The 21026-nt window shown below is 42.7% G+C and overlaps 1 protein-coding gene across 2 annotated transcripts in view; it reads right to left on the bottom strand.

The window, feature by feature from the left end:
* SDK1 (sidekick cell adhesion molecule 1) overlaps positions 1-21026 on the bottom strand; it is a 965237-nt gene that overhangs the window by 603093 nt on the left and 341118 nt on the right. For both annotated transcript variants that reach the window (XM_055346825.2, XM_055346826.2), the window contains exon 4: positions 19656-19803. In XM_055346825.2, coding sequence (XP_055202800.1) covers positions 19656-19803 — 148 coding nt within the window. The remainder of the gene's footprint in view (positions 1-19655; positions 19804-21026) is intronic.

Raw genomic sequence — 21026 nt, 5'->3', positions numbered from 1 at the left:
CAGGGTCTGAACCCAGACAGCCTGGTTTCCGAGTTTACATTCTTAGCCACCATTTTATACTGCATTTTTCCAAATCATATATATTCCTGAAGATTTTAAAAACAGCAAAATAATGGAAAATGCTAAACCAAGGGCATTTCACACTAAGAATTTAGAAACAGTTTTTGAAATTTTTAATCAGTAGATGCTTTTCAAAAATTCAATGATAGCCACAATTCCTTATTTCATCACTAGATCAAAGAAATGACTAAATCAAATCCAGGGCATTTACAACTTATTTAAATTCATATAGCGTGTGATAGATGAAGGCGGGGTACTACACAACTAGACATTCCACTCACAACAGAGGATCAGAGATAAGTCAACGGCAGGTTGCTAATGTCCCCTTTCTCTCCAACTTTAATTAGCACAAGTACTGTTTTGCATGCATTTCCATAGACAAAATTCTTACATTTAACTAAAATTTAATCCAGCAATGTTAATCTATACATAGCAGATTCAAACCAAACCATGGTTTCTCTGCATATAACCATTATTTAAAAATATATGAAAAAAGTTAATAAAGTCATGTATAGTCAATTAGTTGTTCAAAGTACTTGGTGTGATATAGGATTTTAGCTAGAATACTAAACTCAACAAAGCTCAGGTAAATGGTTATCTAGATCACTGGAGTAGGCAATAATGGATTCTCAATGATTTTAGAGAGTGAGAGATAGGTGTTGAAATGACCATGAACACGGACAGGCTTCACATAAGTAATTTCTAAATACCAAAAATTACTCAGCAGAGGTAATTCTCAAAATTGCTTCACTCATTAAACTACACACCCTGACTATTAAAGTATACACATATCACCAAAGGACATAATGTATCTCTCAGATATAATAATTTACCTCATCTAATAATGAACGGGCAAGTCTAGATTGAAGAAGAAAAGATTCATGCTCTCAAAGATAAATAAGTTCTAAGGATGCCTCCCCATTTATAACCTTCCAGGGTAAAACAGTGCAGTTCCGTCAGCGATGACAAAGACCAAGCACTAAAACATGAAGAAAAATCATCCTGGGTGAAGCATGAGCTACTGCTGCTACGGTTGTTTGATCCTAAACTTTCTCATCTGGCCACAACACATTTTTTTCCAGAAGGCTTTCTAATTTATGGTTACATTGGGGAGTGAAACAGGACCTTTTCTCAACCTGGCTGCGGAGCTGAGCCCATTATGGGCAAGTTTTACTCAAAAGGTGACAAAAAATATGGAAAGATAGGCTCTCCCATCTCTCTCTCTCTCTCTCCACTTCTGTCTCCCTCCTATTTCCCCATTCTCTTGCTATGCTTTGTTGATCTCTTACTTTATTTATGTGTTTGCTTGTTTACTTATTTAGTGCTGGAATTCAAGTCCTGTTGACTCAAGCTTTTCTCAAGCTGCTTATGTAGAATCAGGTGAAAAGCTCTCTCTTCTTGGTGGTCCATGGCATTGGGCCCTCCTGGCTACCCCGTCCCTTTCTGGCTGTCCCTTTCCATATTTTCATGGGTGTCTCGTTTCTCTACCCTGCTCCGCATGGTAGAGCTCCTCAGCGGTTGCTTCTCTTCCTTGCTGTGTCTGAAATCTCTCTGCAGGCAAGAACTCACCATTTCCAAGGTCTTAAATATCACCTACATACAAATGGTCCCCAATATTCTATCTCTGGTCTGATCTTTCCTTTAAGCTAAAGACTTGTGTGTTTACAAACATCTGGTTAATTGTCGTCACCAGATACTTCACGGGCATCTCAAACTGAACAAGCCCCATATCCGATCTGAAGCCAGTTGTCATCATTTCTGTAAAAAGATTCCCCCAAGGGCTCTAATCAGAAGCAAGAAGCTTAACTCCATTATATCCCAAATCCCTCTTTTGGCCCTATGGATTCTACTTTTAACCTACACTTTCATTCATCCACTTTTCTCCACGTCATCCGCCCTGTCTTCATCTGGGCTTCCAGCCCCCCTTGCCAGGGCATTTGCAGAAGCTTCCTACATATTCTCTCCGCTTCCCCTTCTGCCCCTTACTCTCTATTCTTCACAAAGCAGCCTGGTTTTCTTAAAGCCAATCAGATCATGGCCTTCTCCTGGTTTAAATCCACCCCACTACACGCGGATAAAATTCACTCGTTTCCACAGACAAAACCCAGCACAATCTAGTCCCTGCCGACCTCACTTTGGGCCACTCTCCTCGGAGCATGTACCACACAGGCCCCCTTTCGGCCTTGGAACACACCAGGCTCTCTGCCACCTGAGCTCCTTTGCAAACACTACACGCACATGTCCAGCCCCATTTCTTCAAGTCGCTGGCTCCTTCCCTTTCTTCAAATTTTGGTATAAATATTATATCTGTGGACAGGGTTTTCTTTCATCACCTGACTTTCTTTATGTGTTTGGTTTCTGCCCATTTTTTGGTCAGTTTATCCTTACCAGGCTGGAAATTCTGAGAACAGGAACCTATGTGATATCATACCAGTACCAACCAGAGCAGCTGACATTCAGGAAGCATACATTCAAGGAAAGAAGGAATGTCCCTTCTTTACCCCCACAGAACATAGTCCAGGAAAGGCACCAAAAAAGAACCCAGTGAAATATTTAATGATGATCAGTAAAGGACAAGAGGAAAAGAAAGCGAAAAAGACAACTGGGTAAAGGCTATTTAAGATGTCAAAAGGTCACATGTCAGGTAGTGACAGAATAAGCAAATTCATACAGACGAGAAGGAGATGTGTGGTTGCCAGGCCTGAGAAGTGGGAAGAAAGATGAGTGACTGCCAAGGGGTACAGGGTTTTCTTCTGGGGTGATGGAAATATTCTGTTAGATAGTGGTGACGGGCCGGGCATGGTGGCTCACACCTGTAATCCCAGCACTTTGGGAGGCTGAAGTGGGCGGATCACCTGAGGTCAAGAATTTGAGACCAGCCTGGCCAACATGGCAAAACCACATCTCTACTAAAAATACAAAAAACATTAGTCAGGTGTGGTGTCAGGCGCCTCTAGTCGCAGCTACTCAGGAGGCTGAGACATGAGGATTTCTTGAACCTGGGAGGTGGAGGTTGCAGTGAGTGGAGATCGATCCACTGCACTCCAGCCTGGGCGACAGAGTTGTGAGCCTGTCTCAAAAAAAAAAAAAAAAAAAGAAGAAGATAGTGATAGCTCTACTACCCTGTGAATATACTAAAAACCACTGAATTAGGTGCTTTTGTGAAAAGGTAAACATTACGGTAGGTAAATTACATCTTAATAAAGTTTTTTTTTTTTTCTTAAAGACTACATGAGATGAACTAAAAGACGGCTGTATCCCACTCAGCAGAATGTGAGCCCTTCAGAAGCCAGACTCGTTGTATTGATCTTTTTATCGGCAGAGCCTTGCACAGTGCTGACTGATTGACTGGAGGAAAGAATAAATGAAGGATGACCTTGATATTAGGGGCTGGCACTTGGAAGCATATGCTGTAGGAATTAGACAGAACCAGGCTTGGTCAGATCTCATTACAGCAAAGAATGGGCCCTCATGAGAAAATGATTCCACCTCACGGCTATGACAGCTCATGATTCACAAAGGGCTCTTACACCTGTGAGGGGATGTGATCATCACGCACCAAAGTAAAAGTCCTGTGAGGCAGGCAGGCCAGGGTGTTATCACCTGCACTCTACAGACGAAGAGAAGGAGCCCTACCAAAGTCGGGCACTTGCCTTTAGACACCAAGCATCCTGTGCAGGACCCTTTGGCCATTTCACCACCCTCATGGGCAGGCTGAGACCCACTTTGTCATAAACATTCATGGAAATGACGACAAAGGTATCATTCAAATGCCAACCTCCATCCTTGGCTCTATCCCTGACAGATGACTTGACCTTATATCATTTAGCCACTTTCTTTCCCCCTGCAGTCATCCACAAAATTGGTGTGATAAGACTTCCCCTGCTTTCTTTACTAGCATGCCATGAAGATTTAGAGCAGTCTCGCAGAAAGATAAGAAAAACGTACGTGCCTCCAAATCATCTGCATGGGCTGCACGCTGCCTGGCCCTGCCTCCAGGAATGTCCCCCTCCTGAGGATGGCCAGCTCCTTCCACACCTCCTCAGAGGCCAAACAGATGGCTTGACCCCATTTCACAGGTGGAAAAAAAACCCGAGTCCCCTAAACATTAAGTCAGGCTTGCTCACAGGCAGAAAGTGACAAGAGAGCACAGCTGGCTCTCACAGTCCCTCTTCCTGCTTTAAATCCAGTGTGCCTTCCATACCACCCTGCCTCCACACACTTCACATTTGGGTAGGACCCTGAATTTCCAGACAGTGACGCTCCTCACCCTCTTTCCAGGACTCGGCAGGGTGTGCTGTGCCCCACCTGGGAATGCTACCTCCCTTTCCACAAAGAGGGAACCCACCCTGTAGACACTGGGTGCCAACTGTGACAGCACCTCCAGCCAGCTGCAGCTGTCCGCCTCTCATCTGTTTAACATATTTTGCCCTGTCTTTGTCCGACTGCCTTGATCTTTCCAGTTTACAGCCTCCTCATGGCCCCAGCCCTCAGGTGCACGAATGCCCTGGGTGGGACACACACCCTGTGACTCTTCTTGACCTCCGAGCACATCCCTTTCTCCCTAGGGTTCCTTCTAGAGGGCAGCTTTCCCCCTCCTCCTTTGTGGGGGAGAAGGTAACTTTGACAGTCAAGATTTCCACCAAAACACCCTGAGATAAGACCAGGCTTGTCATGAGAGAGAGTTCCCAAGGAGCATGTATGGGTTGAGTCCCACTGACCCTTGGCTTTCCACAGGGGTACAGGTGACATGCATCCTGCAGTGTCACCAGAAGCGGCTCTTAAGGACCCTGCCCTGGGTCTGGGTCATGAATTAAACAGCATTACAAAGTTTTCCTGATTTTTGACTCCAGCAGTATCCCCTTAGAGTCCAAAGTACATTTGCTTTTGAGGGAATTTTGCACTTCAGGAGTGACTTTCAGAAGAAAATGTCAGTGCAAGGAAGTATTTGTCAGAGGAACAAATGACCTGTGTTTGAGGAGAGTAGCACTGACACTAATAGTCCAGAAAAAAGCTAATAAAAGTCACTTATATTTGACTGTGAAACAAACTATCTAGCAGATGCGCAGGCAGCAAAAATGTCTCTCTTAGGACCCAGCAGCACTAGGACTCATTTGAGTTTCCCAAGGACATTACAAACGGGATGGAAGGAAAGGAGAAGGGAAGGATGGAGGGGGCATATCTACTTACAAGGTATCACCAACCAAGGGCTGAAAATTCATTATGCAAAAACTACCTAAAACATACAAAGTTCCAAATGAGCTGAGAAACAGCTGGCTGTGAATACTAACATGTGCTCATGTAGACAATCGGAGAACACCGTGAGCAGAGGTGGGGTCACAATCCCACCACACCATGCGTACTTCACGGTTTAGACAGGGTTTCCACATGTATATTCAATTTATCAAATAAATGCGCCCAATCCTATTTCCCAGACACTGGTGAGGTGGCCAGCATTATTTCCATTTGATATATACCCTTATCTCAACTTTCTTGAGAATAGCTAACTGACCTTCCCAAGGTCACACAGCGACCAGGTGGCAGGGCCGGGACTGAAACCTGTTTTCTGAGTCTCGGTCTAGTGTACTTAGTCTCACACCATCTCCCCAGAACAAACCATGTGCTATTATTTATATATCCATCCAAGAAACACTTATCTATTCGTTCAATAAATATTCACTACTTAGCATGACCAGGTGCTGTTTTAAGTTTCTGGGCCTTCAAAAATAAAACCTTTTCCTCATTTCTGGGATTACAATTAGCAGCAAATAAGCAAGTGTATGTAAGAGGGATAGACAGATATATAAGACAGCCATAGGAAAGATATGATTTAATAGCACATTTTATATACATATATATATATATTTATTTGTTTGTTTGTTTTGTTTTGTTTTTAGACAATTTCGCTCTTGTTGCCCAGGCTAGAGTGCAATGGTGCGATCTCGGCTCACCGCAACCTCCACCTCCTGGGTTCAAGTGATTCTCCTGCCTCAGCCTCCCAAGTAGCTGGGATTACAGGCACCCGCCACCACGTCTGGCTAATTTTGTATTTTTAGTAGAGACAGTGTTTCTCCATGTTGGTCACGCTGGTCTTGAACTCCCAGCCTCAGACGATCTGCCCGCCTCGGCCTCCCAAAGTGCTGGGATTACCGGTGTGAGTCACCTGCCCGGCCTTTAGTACATACTATTATATGCATTTAAAATGCCTCTTGATTGTGATCATTGCCATTTCAAAATATAATGTGGGTACAGATTTAAGAGCCAAAAAAAGAAAAGCAAGGTATGATTCAACTAACACATTCCAGGCCTGGCAACTTCAGAATTTATTGTTCATTAAAACTGTATTTTAATTATCCTAGTTTTAATTAAAGTATTATGTAGTTGGTGAAATGCAATTATGTGCAACTGACTTCAGATGTATAATGGGCTAATATTTTTAAAGAAACGCATTATTGTCATAAGATATGCTCATGTGAAATGAAGTATTTTATTTCCAGTGAAAAATTGGTACATAGAATATTAAACTCTTGTCATTAAAGTTAGATACTACATGGCCAACTCGAATGGAACCAAGCAATTCTACGATCCCCATCCCCCATGCTCTTGGGCTATTCACTTGGCACAGAAACGCTTCTCTATCTGTGATGTGCCCTTTCTCCTGAAGCAGCAGGGACAGTGTCATCTACCTGCAGACAGGTGCCCAACAAGCATCACCAAAAGAGAAGACACTTGAGTGACCTTCATTAAGTCCAATTGCGTCATGTGATGGTGTAAATGTCAAACTTACTGCGAGCAACAGCCCATATCCTGATCTATTATTGCTTATAAGGTAACCCTTCATCGCACTACCTGACAATCTGAAAGAAAACACGAAATCCTCGCAAGCATGTGAGTCCACCTCTCGCTCTGCATGGTGAGGCTCTGGAATAAAGCGCGGTGACAGGGAACTCATCAGCAGTCTGCAGACTATTCATGAAAGCAATGTGGCGCTTTCCATCTTCTTACTCACATTGAGGGACACTAATTTGCCCCAGGATAATAGCAGTTCAGACAAGGGGACTCCCGCTGTGCCCCATCTTCCTGGATGTGGTGAGAACAACAATGAAAAGAACTTTCTAGATTTTAGAAACCAGCATTTGGAGGAGCAGTGTGACATTTACAGGAGCACGGTGGGGCACAGGGGCTGCCCATGGCTCCAGCATATTCTCTACACCAGGGTCCTTCCTCCCATGTCCTCTCTAAGTTACAGAGGCAGCTACGTGCACAGCCAGCCAGAGAGCCACAGAAAGATGAACGTTTTTTACCTGAACACCCCTGCATACCTTCTTTGAGGGGCGGCATATAGCATCTACTCTCCATCTCTTAACTGAACATTAGTTGGCAAACCACTTTCTTGCTCATTCTCTTCTGTTAAATCTCACAACTGCTCCAGGAGGAAGAGATCATCCTCTCTGCTTCATAAGTGAAGCTAAAGTGCATCAGAGCAGAAACCCGCTAGGTGAGATTCTAAGCTGCAAGGTCCTGCAGGCAAATACCCAAAGGAGCAGCTCCAGAAGGCCTTCACTTTGTCTAGTCTACCTAGAGCAAACCCTCATCACAGCTGTGAGCCGGCACTCCCAACCCGTTTCTCCTCTTCCACCTTCCAAATCCCAGTTCCTCTGAGGCCCATGTGATCGGGATGCATTTATTCTCAATGCTGTTCTCTACTGAGGTTCTAATTCCTCCTTCCCTCTCCATTTACTGAGGACTGTAGCCCTGGAATCCCTACCTTCCTCTACTGGCTTCTCCTGCCACCCTCCCTGGTGGCTTTACATCCATGTTACCATTTACTCTAACACTGTGGCCTTGGAGTCTTACACTTCTCACCACCACTGATCTGCCCCTCCATGCAATCTTGGCCCCCATTCTCGTGGTCTCTCCCTAAACCTTGTCAATCCCAACAAAAGTGCCATTCTAAGTCTAGATTTCAAATACCCCAGGTGACGACCGAGTTTTTCAAGAAAACAGAACGCCTACAACAGCTTACACGTGGACCCTGGAGTGAGGAGGGAAGGGGAAAGCACAGAGGAAGGAGGGGTGACCCACAGGATGACTTCAGAGAGGCTGCACAAAGCTATGTGTCACCTAACAGTCAGCTGGGGGGGCGTCAGTAATCTGTCTGCTGATCCACCTGCACACAAGCATTCTCTGATTCCCTAAGGATTCAAGCTCACCCCACACAAGTTTAAGCCTGCGACTTTTCTCATCTGCATCACCAGATTCCTTCCAAGTGGGGGAGAAGTCCACTGTTTGGCACTGAATGGAATAGCCAAAGTGAGGAAGAGAGGACGTGAGGTGCTCAGTCCACCCACTTCTTTGCCCACTGCAATTATTCTTCCAGTCAATAGACTCCTGCAGTCTTCTGATTCTATCCTACTGGAACACCCTTCACCTCCTCCCTTATAAAGCTCGGAGACAATCGAGACTCATCACTCCCTTGCAGACAGCCTCAACATGACCCTCGCTTCTGAATTCCACATGGTAGTTAGGCTACACTTCAACCTTGTGTGAACCCAATCAGCTGCCTTCTCTACAGTGGCATCAGAACTTCCAAACTTTACTGAAGACATCCATCACCACAAACTGCAACTGTGCCCTTGTTCTCAAAAGTCCCCATAAGTCTGGCATGTTTCCCTAGTTCGCTTCTGACTGTCTGAATGATAAGCTAATACTCTCTCTTCTCACTCCAGCCCTCACTCTAAACTTCTAAACTCACCCCAATATTCATAGAGAAAATAAAAATCGACGAGAAATCTCTCAATTTTCCACAAGCACGTTTACCAAACCACATGCATCCGTGCGCATATTCTGGCTCCGTCCTGTCAGAGTGGAAGCTGTGAGGCCATGAGGGGCCACCGCATGCCACCATGAAGGCCATGCCACATGACTCCAGGGCCCTCCTTCCCAGGCTTGTCTGTGCATGTCCAGGTCACATTTGCCAGGACTTTGTTCCCCCTGGCATCCTCACTCTCTCCTGGCTCTTCACATTCTCCTTCTCTACTGGAGATCTTCCATTAATACATAAATAATAGCTGGGATCCCCCATGGTAAGAAAAAACCAGCTCTCTTGACTTCGTGTCCTCACTAAGAACACTGCGCGGTTTCTCTGCAGCCGCTCACAAGAAAAATGCCCAAAGAGTTGTCTCAACTTGCTGTCTCCACTTCCTCATCTAATATCTAAATATTTAAACACTCCAATTACTAAACATTTCCTAACTAGAGAAAATAAAACAGAGGCCAATATTTCTAACCCTGCATTGCCTTCTAGATTCAGTATCCTTCTTCCTCAAACTCATTCATAGATCCTTCAGCAATCTTCTTGGAAATATAAATTCCCAGGCTTGTCTGAAAATACCGTCCTGTCTCCCCCACTTGGGATCGTTGGCTTAGCTGACACGGAACTCTATGGCAGCAGTTCCATCCCTTGGCGTTCGAAGACATCATTCCCCTCTGTTCTCCATTACTGCTCTCAGCTATCTTCTGATTGCCGTTCCTCTGAGGCAACCTGAATTACATGTATGGTTGTCTTAAGGTTTCTTCTTTGTCTTCGATGTTCTGCAGTTACACCATAATATGTATAGATTTGGATTTACTTTATTTATCTTACTTGGAGCTCATTCTGCTTCTGGACTGTGAAGAGTCATCATCTTAGGAAACGTCATAGCAATGGTCTCTGCATAGTATCTATCCCCCATTTTCTCCATCGGACGTCTATTGATTACTCTGTCCTCTAGATCTCTTGGCCTTCCTTCTAGATTTTCCGTATTTTTTCCTCTGTGTTTTATTCTGAGTAATTTCTTCAGATCAGAACAATAAGTCTCACTTTAGCTGCATATTGTCTGCTCTTTCACCCATTCAACTGACTTTTCAAATAAATGAACACATTTCTCACAGCAAGAAGTTTGCTTTTTTCTAATTTCATTCTTTTTAAAATCAGTATATTAAGAGATGTTCAACATCATTAGCCATTAGAGAAGTGAAAATTTAAAAACACAAGAAGATATCATTATACACCTATCAGAATGACTAAAATAAAAAATCATGACAACACCAAATGCTAGTGAGGAAGCAGGGAAACGCAATCATTCGTACATTGCTGGTGGGATTACAAAATGGTACAGCCACTCTGGAAAACAGTTTGGCATTTAAAAAAAAAAAAAACTAAAACTAAACATGCAAATACCATACAGCCCAGTCATTCCACTCCTGGGCATGTGTGTGTATGAACACAATGAAGTCTTATGTTCATGCACAGAAAAAAGGAACAAGAATGTTTATAGCAACTTTATGCATCATGGCCAAAAACTGGATACAATCCAGATTGCTTTCAACAGGTGAATGATTATAAACTACACATTATGGCCACACCCAGAAACACTAGACAACAACAACAGGAAACCAACTAGGCTTCAGACAATAACCTGGATGAATCAGGGAATTATACTAAGTTTAAAAAAAAAAGCCAATCCCCACAGGTCACATACTGCATGATTCTGTCTACACAACATTCTTGAGATGACAAAACTTTAGAAAGGAAAAGCAGATTAGTGATTATTAGGGCTTAAGAAGGGGATGAGGGCAAGAGGAAAGTAGTTATGGCCATAAAAGGTTAACAAGAGGAATCCCAGTATTGACAGAAACCTTCTGTTTGTTGATGTATCAAAGTCAGTATCCTGGTTGTGATACTGTAATTCAGTTTAACAAGATTGCAACACTCAGGAAAATTAGCTACAAGGTACATAAAATCACCCTACATTATTTCTTTTGACTGTATGTGAATCTACAATTATCTCAGATACTATGTTTAATTAAAAATAGGTGGAAAAGGATAAATACCATATAATTCCACTCACACAAGATAATTAGAGTAGTCAAATTCATAGAGACAGAAAGCAGAACAGTGGTTGCCAGGGACTTGGGGGAAGGAGGGAGTGGGGAGTTACGTTTAACGGGTACAGAGTTTCACAAGATGAAAAGATGTGCTGAAGATGGATGATGGTGATGATCGCACAACAATGTGAATGGACTTAGTGCCACTAACTATACTTAAAAGTGGTTAAAATAATTAATCTTAGGCCAGGGATGGTGGCTCACACCTGTACTCCCAGCGCTCTGGGAGGCCAAAGCAGGAGGATGGCTTGAGCTCAGGAGCTTGAAACTGCAGCGAGCTATGATCATGCCATGGCAGTCTAGCCTGGATGATAAAGTGAGACCCTATCTCTATTTTTTTAAACTATGTTTTACCACAATTTTAATTGTCTTTTTTTTTTTTTTTTCAAAACAAAAAAATAGCAACCTCTTCCAAAGACTTCCCACTGTGTACAGAATAAAATCCAGACTCCTTCCCAGATTCAGGGGATACAGGGTCAGAGTCTCTTTCAGTTTAGCAAATACATCAAGCTCTTTTCTGTTTCTGGCCTCTGTGCCTAGAACATTCATCCTCTGGGGCTCTACAGGGCTGGCTCCTTCCCATCTTGCAGACATTAACCTGGGAGAACAGCCTCATATACACGGGGGAGCGGTGTGGACTTGGGAGTCAAGCGGCTCCCACGCCGGCCAACTGCTGGCCTCTCTCTGCCTTAGTTCTCATCAGGAAAGCCACGATAATAACAGTACTAAACCGCTGGGCTGCTGTGAAGATTGAGTGAATTGTTATAAATAAAATCCTTAAAACAGTGCCTGGCACTCAAAAATCATTAATTATTATTATTATTATTAAGGATCACATTGAGAATATCACAGAAATGATGTTGAATGAATGAAGCTAGAAAAAGGATTTCATATTCAATGATGTCATTTGTGTGAAAATCTAGAGCAGGTAATCCAGCCTGCAGTAATAGAAATTAGACAAGCAGGGGGGCAGGGCTGCAGGAACGCATACCAACAGCAGGAGGGGCCCAGGAACTCTCTTGATTGGGATGGCAATTTCTTCTGTGTACATATTTATTGAAATTCATCCATCTATGAACTTTGAAAATGCGCATTTTGTTATATATAAATTATAACTCTATAAGGTGTTTTTTAAAAATGTCACCTCCACAGAGGGCCTGTCCTTAGTCATTCAATTCAACCCCCTCCAGCTTGGGACTCTCTTCCCACCCATCCATGTCTTCTCAGCGTGGCAGCACGACCCTCACCCCAAAGTGTCCTGTGTATTACCTGCTTCATATCAGAACACACCCACTGAGGGGCACACATGGGATGCCTCAATTCCCCTTTCTGTCCCTAGCAAGCAGAACAGTGGCTGGCACTAATTAAGTGCTCAGGAAATGTCCATGGATGCATGAAGGAAGAAAGAGAGGGAGGGGAAGAACAACTGCCATGGCACCCCCTTCCTTAACAGCAGCACTGAACATTAATACCAGAAAGGATTGCAGAAGTGATTAGAAAACCCTTTTCATTGACATGGCAAAATGGAGGCAAAGGGAGAATAAGTAATTTTCCCAAGGTCAGAATTACGGTGAAAGCAGGCCTGGAACCCATACCTACTCGTCTGTTTTACTTATAACAAATATGGCTCGGTTCACACATATACTCTATAAACATTCACAAAATGCCTATAAAATGTAAAATTTTAAAAGCACATTATTTTGAAAGCCTAGTTAACTATAAAAATATTATTACAACCAGATCTACTTCATTCGAACATTAAGTTGTGACTTCCAATGCAAGCGCTAATTTAAACAAATCTTTCTTGAAGAAATTGAAATGAAATGGTAATAAGTTAATGGATGTTCAAGTATTTAAGCATGGACAATTATGAGTCAGACTGTTTCTGAGTCACCTGGGATGCTGTTTACTGCCCATACTTCACAGTCCAGATCATTACTGGCAAGTTGTCTATTGCAAAGCTGACTGAAGGTTTGAAACATTCATCTTTAAACTTTGCATTTCCAGGAAAAAAACATTCAAGAATACTTGTGCTTGCACATTCCTGTCAGGTAGGCTAGAGGATGCAATCTGACCACAAGACCCTGCAATTAAGCAGAAGAATGGCACTGTACAGAGTTAAGTTTCTGTGTTCTAATCTGATAATTACCAACACAAATTACGTCGTGGAGGAAAGAGAAATACAGCATGGCATCAATATTCACATTTCATATTTTGAGAAATAAGTGGAAATAAAGAAAATATATCTAAACCAAAATAACACAGAACAATTTTATTATCAAATTAGACTGTATTTATATGACAAAGCTATGCTCATCTTTGATATGCAAAGATAGCAAACTTTGGACTCAGTAAATCAGAAAAATAAATGTATGGGGTTTTCAACTTCTCAGATAAAACCTGTAACTACCTATTCAAATTCTGAATATAACTTATTTTCAATTCTCTCAATATACTGTTCGTCTTTCCAAGATATTTTTTCTGCCTCATCAACAGCATTTTTCCTTGAGGTTTGTTCTCATTTGTTTTCCCCTTCTGCTGAAGATGTCTGTGGACATTACACGACTTTTCTTCACATTCATTCATCCAGCCATTCCAGCACTGTGTATCTCCTATGCATACCAAGAGGCCAAATGTAGGTAGATAAACAAAAACATTTTAGGTGGTCAAAACCACCTAAAACTGGCCGGGCATGGTTGTCTGTCATCCCAGCACTTTGGGAGGCAGAGGCGGGTGGATTGCCTGAAGTCAGGAGTTCGAGACCAGCCTAGGCAACATGGTGAAACAAAGTCTCCACTAAAAATACAAAAAAAATAGCAGGCATAGTGGCGCACGCCTGTAATCCCAGCTGCTCTGGACGCTGAAGCATGAAAATCATTTGAGCCCTGGAGTTGGAGGTTGCAGTGAGCTGAGATCATGCCACTTCAACTTCACTCCAGCATGGGAGACAGAGCAAGACTGTCTCCAACTTTCAAAACAGAAAAGAGCTTGATGTGTTTGCTAAACTGAAAGAGACTCTGGCCCTGTAGCCCCTGAATCTGGGAAGGAATCTGGATTTTAATCTGTATACAGTGGGAAGTCTTTGGAAGAGGTTATTTTTTGTTTTGGAAAAAAAAAAGACAATTAAAATTGTGGTAAAACATAGTTTAAAAAATAGAGAGAGGGTCTCACTTTACCATCCAGGCTAGACTGCCATAGCGTGATCACAGCTCGCTGCAGCTTCAAGCTACTGGGCTCAAGCCATCCTCCTGCTTTGGCCTCCCAGAGCGCTGGGAGTACAGGTGTGAGCCACCATCCCTGGCCTAAGATTAATTATTTTAACCAGTTTTAAGTATAGTTAGTGGCATTAAGTGCATTCACACTGTTGTGCGATCATCACCATCATCCATCTTCAGCACATCTTTTCATCTTGTGAAACTCTGTACCCGTTAAACATAACTCCCCACTCCCTCCTTCCCCCAAGTCCCTGGCAACCACTGTTCTGCTTTCTGTCTCTATGAATTTGACTACTCTAATTATCTTGTGTGAGTGGAATCATATGGTATTTATCCTTTTCCACCTATTTTCAATTAAACATAGTATCTGAGATAATTGTAGATTGTCTCTACTTTCAAAACATACCGGTCTCTGACACTTTTCAACCCCTCTATGCAAACCCAGGTGAATCCACGTCATTTCAAGTTGAAAGCTGGTCTTGTAAATGACGAGAAAGACTAGAGCAATGTATGGAAAAAATAATCAGAAACGTAAAAAATTATCAGCCACTAAAGTGGAAAGAATCAGGCTGATCCAGAAGTGAGCATGAGACTGAGCGTCAGACAGACCCGGGTGTGAACCCTGGCTCTGTGCGTATTGGCTGTGGGCCCTGGGGTAAGTAATTTAACATCCATAATCTTCCATTGTGATAACTATACATAGAGCTAATTATACCTGCCTCAGAAGGCAATTGTGAGGATTAGAGAAGATACTTTTAAAGTAGGTACTCAATAAATAATAGCTCCTGTTAAGATTATTAATAGGATATTCAACTAATTTTTCAAGTTAGAAAACATTAGACTTACTGTTTCCCTTGAAAATGAAAAAAAATCATTTAATTATAAGCCTAAAGCTCACATTTTAAAGGCAGATAATGAGGTAATGTTTAAACATGGAGGTGGGGAGAGAAAATGAGCTGCTTTCACCACATGACAAAGGTGTACGTATTAGGGAACCAAACTCACACAAGGAGGTTAAAAATAGGTGCAGAAAGGCTGGGTGCGGTGGCTCACGCCTATAATCCCAGCACTCTGGGAGGCCGAGGCGGGTGGATCACAAGGTCAGGAGTTCGAGACCAGCCTGGCCAGCATGGTGAAACCCCATCTCTACTAAAAAGACAAAAATTAGCTGGGCATAGTGGGGTGCACCTGTAATCTCAGCTACTCAGGAGGCTGAGGTAGGAACATTGCTTGACCTCGGGAGGCAGAGGTTGCAGTGAGCCTAGACTGGGCCACTGCACTCCAGCCTAGGCAACAGAATAAGACTCCATCTCAAAAAATAAAAATAAAAAAAATAGGCGCAGAAACTTGACCTGCATTTCAATATGTGGGAAGCACCTTGAGTCAAATGCTCTAGTTTTTAAATGGCATCTCCGTGGGTATATAACAAATATGATGCCATGTGACTTGTGCTACCAATCCCGTGGGTGCGAGGAATGCAGAGATACCCTCCCATCTTCAGTCAAAAGCTGTACTTTCTTAGACATGGAAAGCAATATATTGGGTTTTCGCATCTAGATTTTTTAATTTTTAAACAGGTAAACTTTTTATTGGTGCATAATAGATGTACATAGTTTCAGGGTACATGTGATCATTTAATATTCATATAATTTGTAAAGATCAAATCAGCGTACTTGGGATGTGAAAGCTATATGACTTTGGATGATGTATAAATTTGTGGAGAAAAACACATACCCATACTGATTTATGTAATCTTGCACAGCAGGAACTTAATAGATTTGGGGTGATGATGAGGTGGAAAATATGAAACTAAAGGGCCTGGTAAAAGTGTAAATATCCATAATCAGCCTCATCTCACCTCTTTAAAAAATGGTATACTGCATTATTTTCCTGAGATTAGAGATTTATCAACAGCTTCATGCTTGTAAGCAGACCATTTGTTTGATATTACACCAAGTTAAAGCCCTTCTAGCATCTCTACTTTATTAGCTCACCAGGAATTAAACAGGCTTTAGCATGCATTTGCAAGTTTAAAAAATTTATGAAATTAAGTTCTTTCATTCTATACCCTGTCATACTCGTGAATAAGTGCTGTCTCATGCATATAGTGAGAACACAGGTTAACAGGTAGATTAATACAGACTTATTTGCAGCTAAGTTCAAAGAATTCTTCCACCATGAATTTTGCTGCCACTGACATTAATTAAAAGCTCCAGTGTTTGAGAGGAAAGCCTAACTCAATCTAACTCCCCATCCCTGGTACCAATTCTCCCCCAACATTTATCCTAAGTTTGCCTGGTCATACTGTGGTCAGCACTGGAAACTTCTAGAATATTTATACAAGAATGTATCTTGCCTGCCACCCCCCGCCCCCCCGGTTGTTGTTTTTTTTTTTTTTTTTTTTTGGAGACAGGGTCTTGCTCTGTCACCGAGGCTGGAGTACAGTGGCACCATCGTAGCTCACTGCAACCTCCAACTTCTGGCCTCAGCTATCTTCCTACCTCAGCCTCCCAAGTAGCAAATAGCTAGAAATACAGGTTCGTGCCACCACACCCAGCTATTTTTTTTTTTTTTTAATTTTCAGTAGAGATAAGGTTTCACTATGTTGCCCAGGCTGTTTTTTTTTTTTTTTTTTTTTTTTTTTTTTGAGACGGAGTCTCGCTTTGTCACCCAGGCTGGAGTGCAGTGGCGCAATCTCGGCTCACTGCAAGCTCCGCCTCCCAGGTTCACGCCATTCTCCTGCCTCAGCCTCCCGAGTAGCTGGGACTATAGGCGCCCGCCACCACGCCCGGCTAATTTTTTGTATTTTTAGTAGAGACAGGGTTTCACCGTGTTAGCCAGGATGGTCTCGATCTCTTGACCTCGTGATCCGCCCGCCTCGGCCTCCCAAAGTGCTGGGATTACAGGCGTGAGCCACCGCGCCCGGCCCCAGGCTGTTTTTAAACTCCAGATTGCTTTAAACTCAAGCAATCAGCATCCTAAAGTGCAGAGATTACAGGAACAAGCCACCGCAAATGGCCCTTACCCGCCTTTTTAAAGCCTAACAGTCTACTAAGAATGAAAAATTGATCCTTCATTTTTGTTTCATCCAAACTCAAGGCATCTTTTATTATTGGAATCAATATAAAGGTGGATACCTAAGTAACTTGTAATTAAATAAAGAAAAAAGGATAGCAATTTTCCCATCTTCTAAGGTAACTGGTATTTTTACTAGAATTTTAAAATATGCTGCATGCATATATATATATATATATAAATTTTTGTTCCCAATAACCAAAATAGAAACATTTGTGAAATAAGCTTAAGTGGTGGCTCATGCCTGTAATCCCAGCACTCTGGGAGGCCGAGGCAGGTGGATCATTTGAGGTAAGGACTTCGAGACCAGCCTGGACACATGGTACAACCTCACCTCTGCTAAAAACACAAAAATTAGCCGGGGATGGTGACACACACCTGCAGTCCCAGCTACTCAGGAGGCTGAGGCAGGAGAATCGCTTGAACCTGGGAGGGAGAGGTTGCAGTGAGCTGAGATCATGCCACTGTACCTCAGCCTGGATGACAGAGGGACTCTGTCTCAAAATAATAATTATTATTAATTATAAGTATTATATAATTATTAATAGTAATAATAATTATTATTATTTAGGTTCCAGCCAGATCCTGGTCCAGAAGTAGAAGACTGGAGACATGGGGCTTAGGGAAAGGATTCCACAGATGCTCAGGTGGGGGTGGGAGAAGAGAATCAGGAGGCTTAGGGAAGGGATTCCACAGATGCTCAGGTGGGGGTGGGAGAGGAGAATCAGGAGGCTTAGGGAAGGGATTCCACAGATGCTCAGGTGGGGGTGGGAGAAGAGAATCAGGAGGCTTAGGGAAGGGATTCCACAGATGCTCAGGTGGGGGTGGGAGAGGAGAATCAGGAGGCTTAGGGAAGGGATTCCACAGATGCTCAGGTGGGGGTGGGGGAGGAGAATCAGGAGGTTTAGGGAAGGGATTCCACAGATGCTCAGGTGGGGGTGGGGGAGGAGAATCATGAGGTTTAGGGAAAGGATTCCACAGATGCTCAGGTGGGGGTGGGAGAGGAGAATCATGAGGTTTAGGGAAGGGATTCCACAGATGCTCAGGTGGGGGTGGGAGAGGAGAATCATGAGGTTTAGGGAAGGGATTCCACAGATGCTCAGGTGGGGGTGGGGGAGGAGAATCATGAGGTTTAGGGAAGGGATTCCACAGATGTTCAGGTAGGGGTGGGAGATGAGAATCATGAGGTTTAGGGAAAGGATTCCACAGATGTTCGGGTAGACGAGAATCATGAGGTTTAGGGAAGGGATTCCACAGATAATCAGGTAGGGGTGGGAGACGAGAATCATGAGCCTTCAGGAAGGGATTCCACAGATAATCAGGTAGGGGTGGAGACGAGAATCATGAGATTTAGCGAAAGGATTCCACAGATGCTCAGGTAGGGTTGGAGATGAGAATCACATGGCTTAGGGAAGGGATTCCACAGATGCTCAGGTAGAGGAGAGAGCAGGTAGGTTCCCACAGTGACTTTCATAGTTACATGTAAAATCTGTTTGGCAAATGACCTCACACATATTCTTTTTGAAAAAGCAGAACAATAGTATTTGCTCCTGATGAATTTTTATCTGAGTGCAACCAGTGGATGGCATAAATACCTGACTTCTGGCCTAAGCTTATAGCATTTCATGATTCTTCTGGAAATGTTCAGCCTTGAAACCTTTATGTTTGGAATATTGTCTTTAAATTAGGTTGTAAAACATCCAGTTATGAAATATATACCAAGTGTTCTTTTTAATCACTTAAAGCTCCAAGTGAAGAAAACCTGTCTGGCATTAGATAAATATCTTGAATGTGAGATAGGCAAGAACACCTTGAAATAATGCTTAACTAATCACAAAGCAACTATTCTGCAATAGATGGGTGAACCACTAATTAGATGAAGAGAAATAAAACTGTCATGGTAGGATAAAAGGATAAAGAGAAATAAGCAGTAATTACTGTTTTATCATCAGAGAAAGCAGTATCAAACATGGCTCAATAAAAGGAGGGGGAAAAAAAACCCCACAGCACTGTAAGTAAATACGAGCACTCATTAAATTAGTACTGGGAGGCAAACCCAACTCAGGGATGACAATGACATCTTAAAAAGTACATTCAGAAAAGAAAAAAATGGACTGCAAAGTTGGGTTAGGCTGCTTTAGTTTTAGGGCATGCAACATTCTGAAGAATAATATTAGATGGTTATTTGCTTAAACTGGTTAAAAATATTCAAGCCAGTCCTCAAATAGCTGTTTATTAAAAATTAGGATAAGACTCCTAGACTAGTTTGCTCTTTTTAAACCATCGGTAACCTTAATTGGTACACTTACTGTGTAGATGGTGCCAGCAAGTGACATTACAATTGTATCTGAAGCTTTACTGTTTGGAGCAACTTACATTCTGTTGCTTGGAATAATCTTGTGCCCTTCTCTAAACCAAGTCACTTGAGGTCTGGGGTAGCTGGTGATGGGCAGCAGGTTTAGAATCGCTGCACGTCCTTGAGAAACTGTTTTCCTCTGGTCCGTATCCACGAAACTTCCCATATCTGCAGAGAAAAAGAAGTGCTTTCAAGTTCTAGAAAACATTTTTGGGGGAGGGAAGCGGTCACAGATGGAAACAGGTAAGTGTTACAGTAAAGTCACTGATGCTGCCACATTTCACACCAGGACGAGCGAGACTGCACGGCAGCGCTGACCAACGCGGATCTGCTTGCGAGTAAAGCACCGGGCAAGCCATGCGCCTCCAAAGCGCCCACACTGCACATTCCTCAGCAAAGCCACATGGTCTTTGTCCTACCTGACAATACAAGAGAATGTCTGCAACCGTCTGTGACACTGAAATGAAATGCTGAAGCCATCCTAGAGCCACATGAAGCAGTTGTCTCAGAAACTGTCAGAAAATGTGTCCGGACATCTCCTAGCTCCTAAATCTTTCAAACTCATTCCAGCCCGGCACCGGCCCTTGCTCTCTTCAGCTTGTTTCCTTCATTTGTGAGGTCACTGTCTCCCGCACAGATCTTTTGGGAGCAATATTTCCTAACCACTGAAGAGTCTATATACCATTCTCCCACTCTCATACTGTTGACTTAATCTGGGGCAACTAGCTTTTGTTCCAGTATTTGTTCTACCCGTAAAAAACATTTAAAAAATGGGGTCATAAGACAAAACACAGCTATTAAAATGTAGGCATAAAAGGCTTATTTTAAAATTTGTAACATTTGAAAATTTTGAATAAAATTCCATATTATGGTCAGATGCAAATATATATACAAATAGATATGGCAAAATAGTGTATTTTTATTTAAACATAAATAAGTCTGAAATAGTCCATAGAAGTGCTCTATTATCAATGTCTTCTTCAGTCAAAAGACATTTTCTATGTGACAGTGTCTAATACTTGAGGGAAAAGATGAAATAAACCAACAAAACAGATTAGAAAAATACTCACAGTTTTTTCAAAAGAAAATGAAATTTGTTATCAAAGCAAAGGAGAAAAGAAAGATTAAAAAAAAAAAACTCTAAAGGCAGAGCACCGTGGCTCCCGCCTGTAATCCCAGCACTTCGGGAGGCCGAGGCGGGCAGATCACCTGAGGTCAGGAGTTCGACACCAGCCTGGCCAACATGGTGAAACCCCATCTCTACTAAAAATACAAAAATTAGCTGGGTGTGGTGGCGGGTGCCTGTAATCCCAGCTGCTCAGGAGGCTAAAGCAGGAGAATCACTTGAACCTACGAGGCGGAGGTTGCGGTGAGTCGAGATTGCGCCATTG

This window comes from Gorilla gorilla, chromosome 6, assembly GCF_029281585.2.
Source record: "Gorilla gorilla gorilla isolate KB3781 chromosome 6, NHGRI_mGorGor1-v2.1_pri, whole genome shotgun sequence".
In the NCBI taxonomy this organism is placed as follows: domain Eukaryota; kingdom Metazoa; phylum Chordata; class Mammalia; order Primates; family Hominidae; genus Gorilla; species Gorilla gorilla.
Note: the sequence above shows the minus strand (reverse complement) of the source record. Positions and strands in the feature narration are given on the sequence as shown.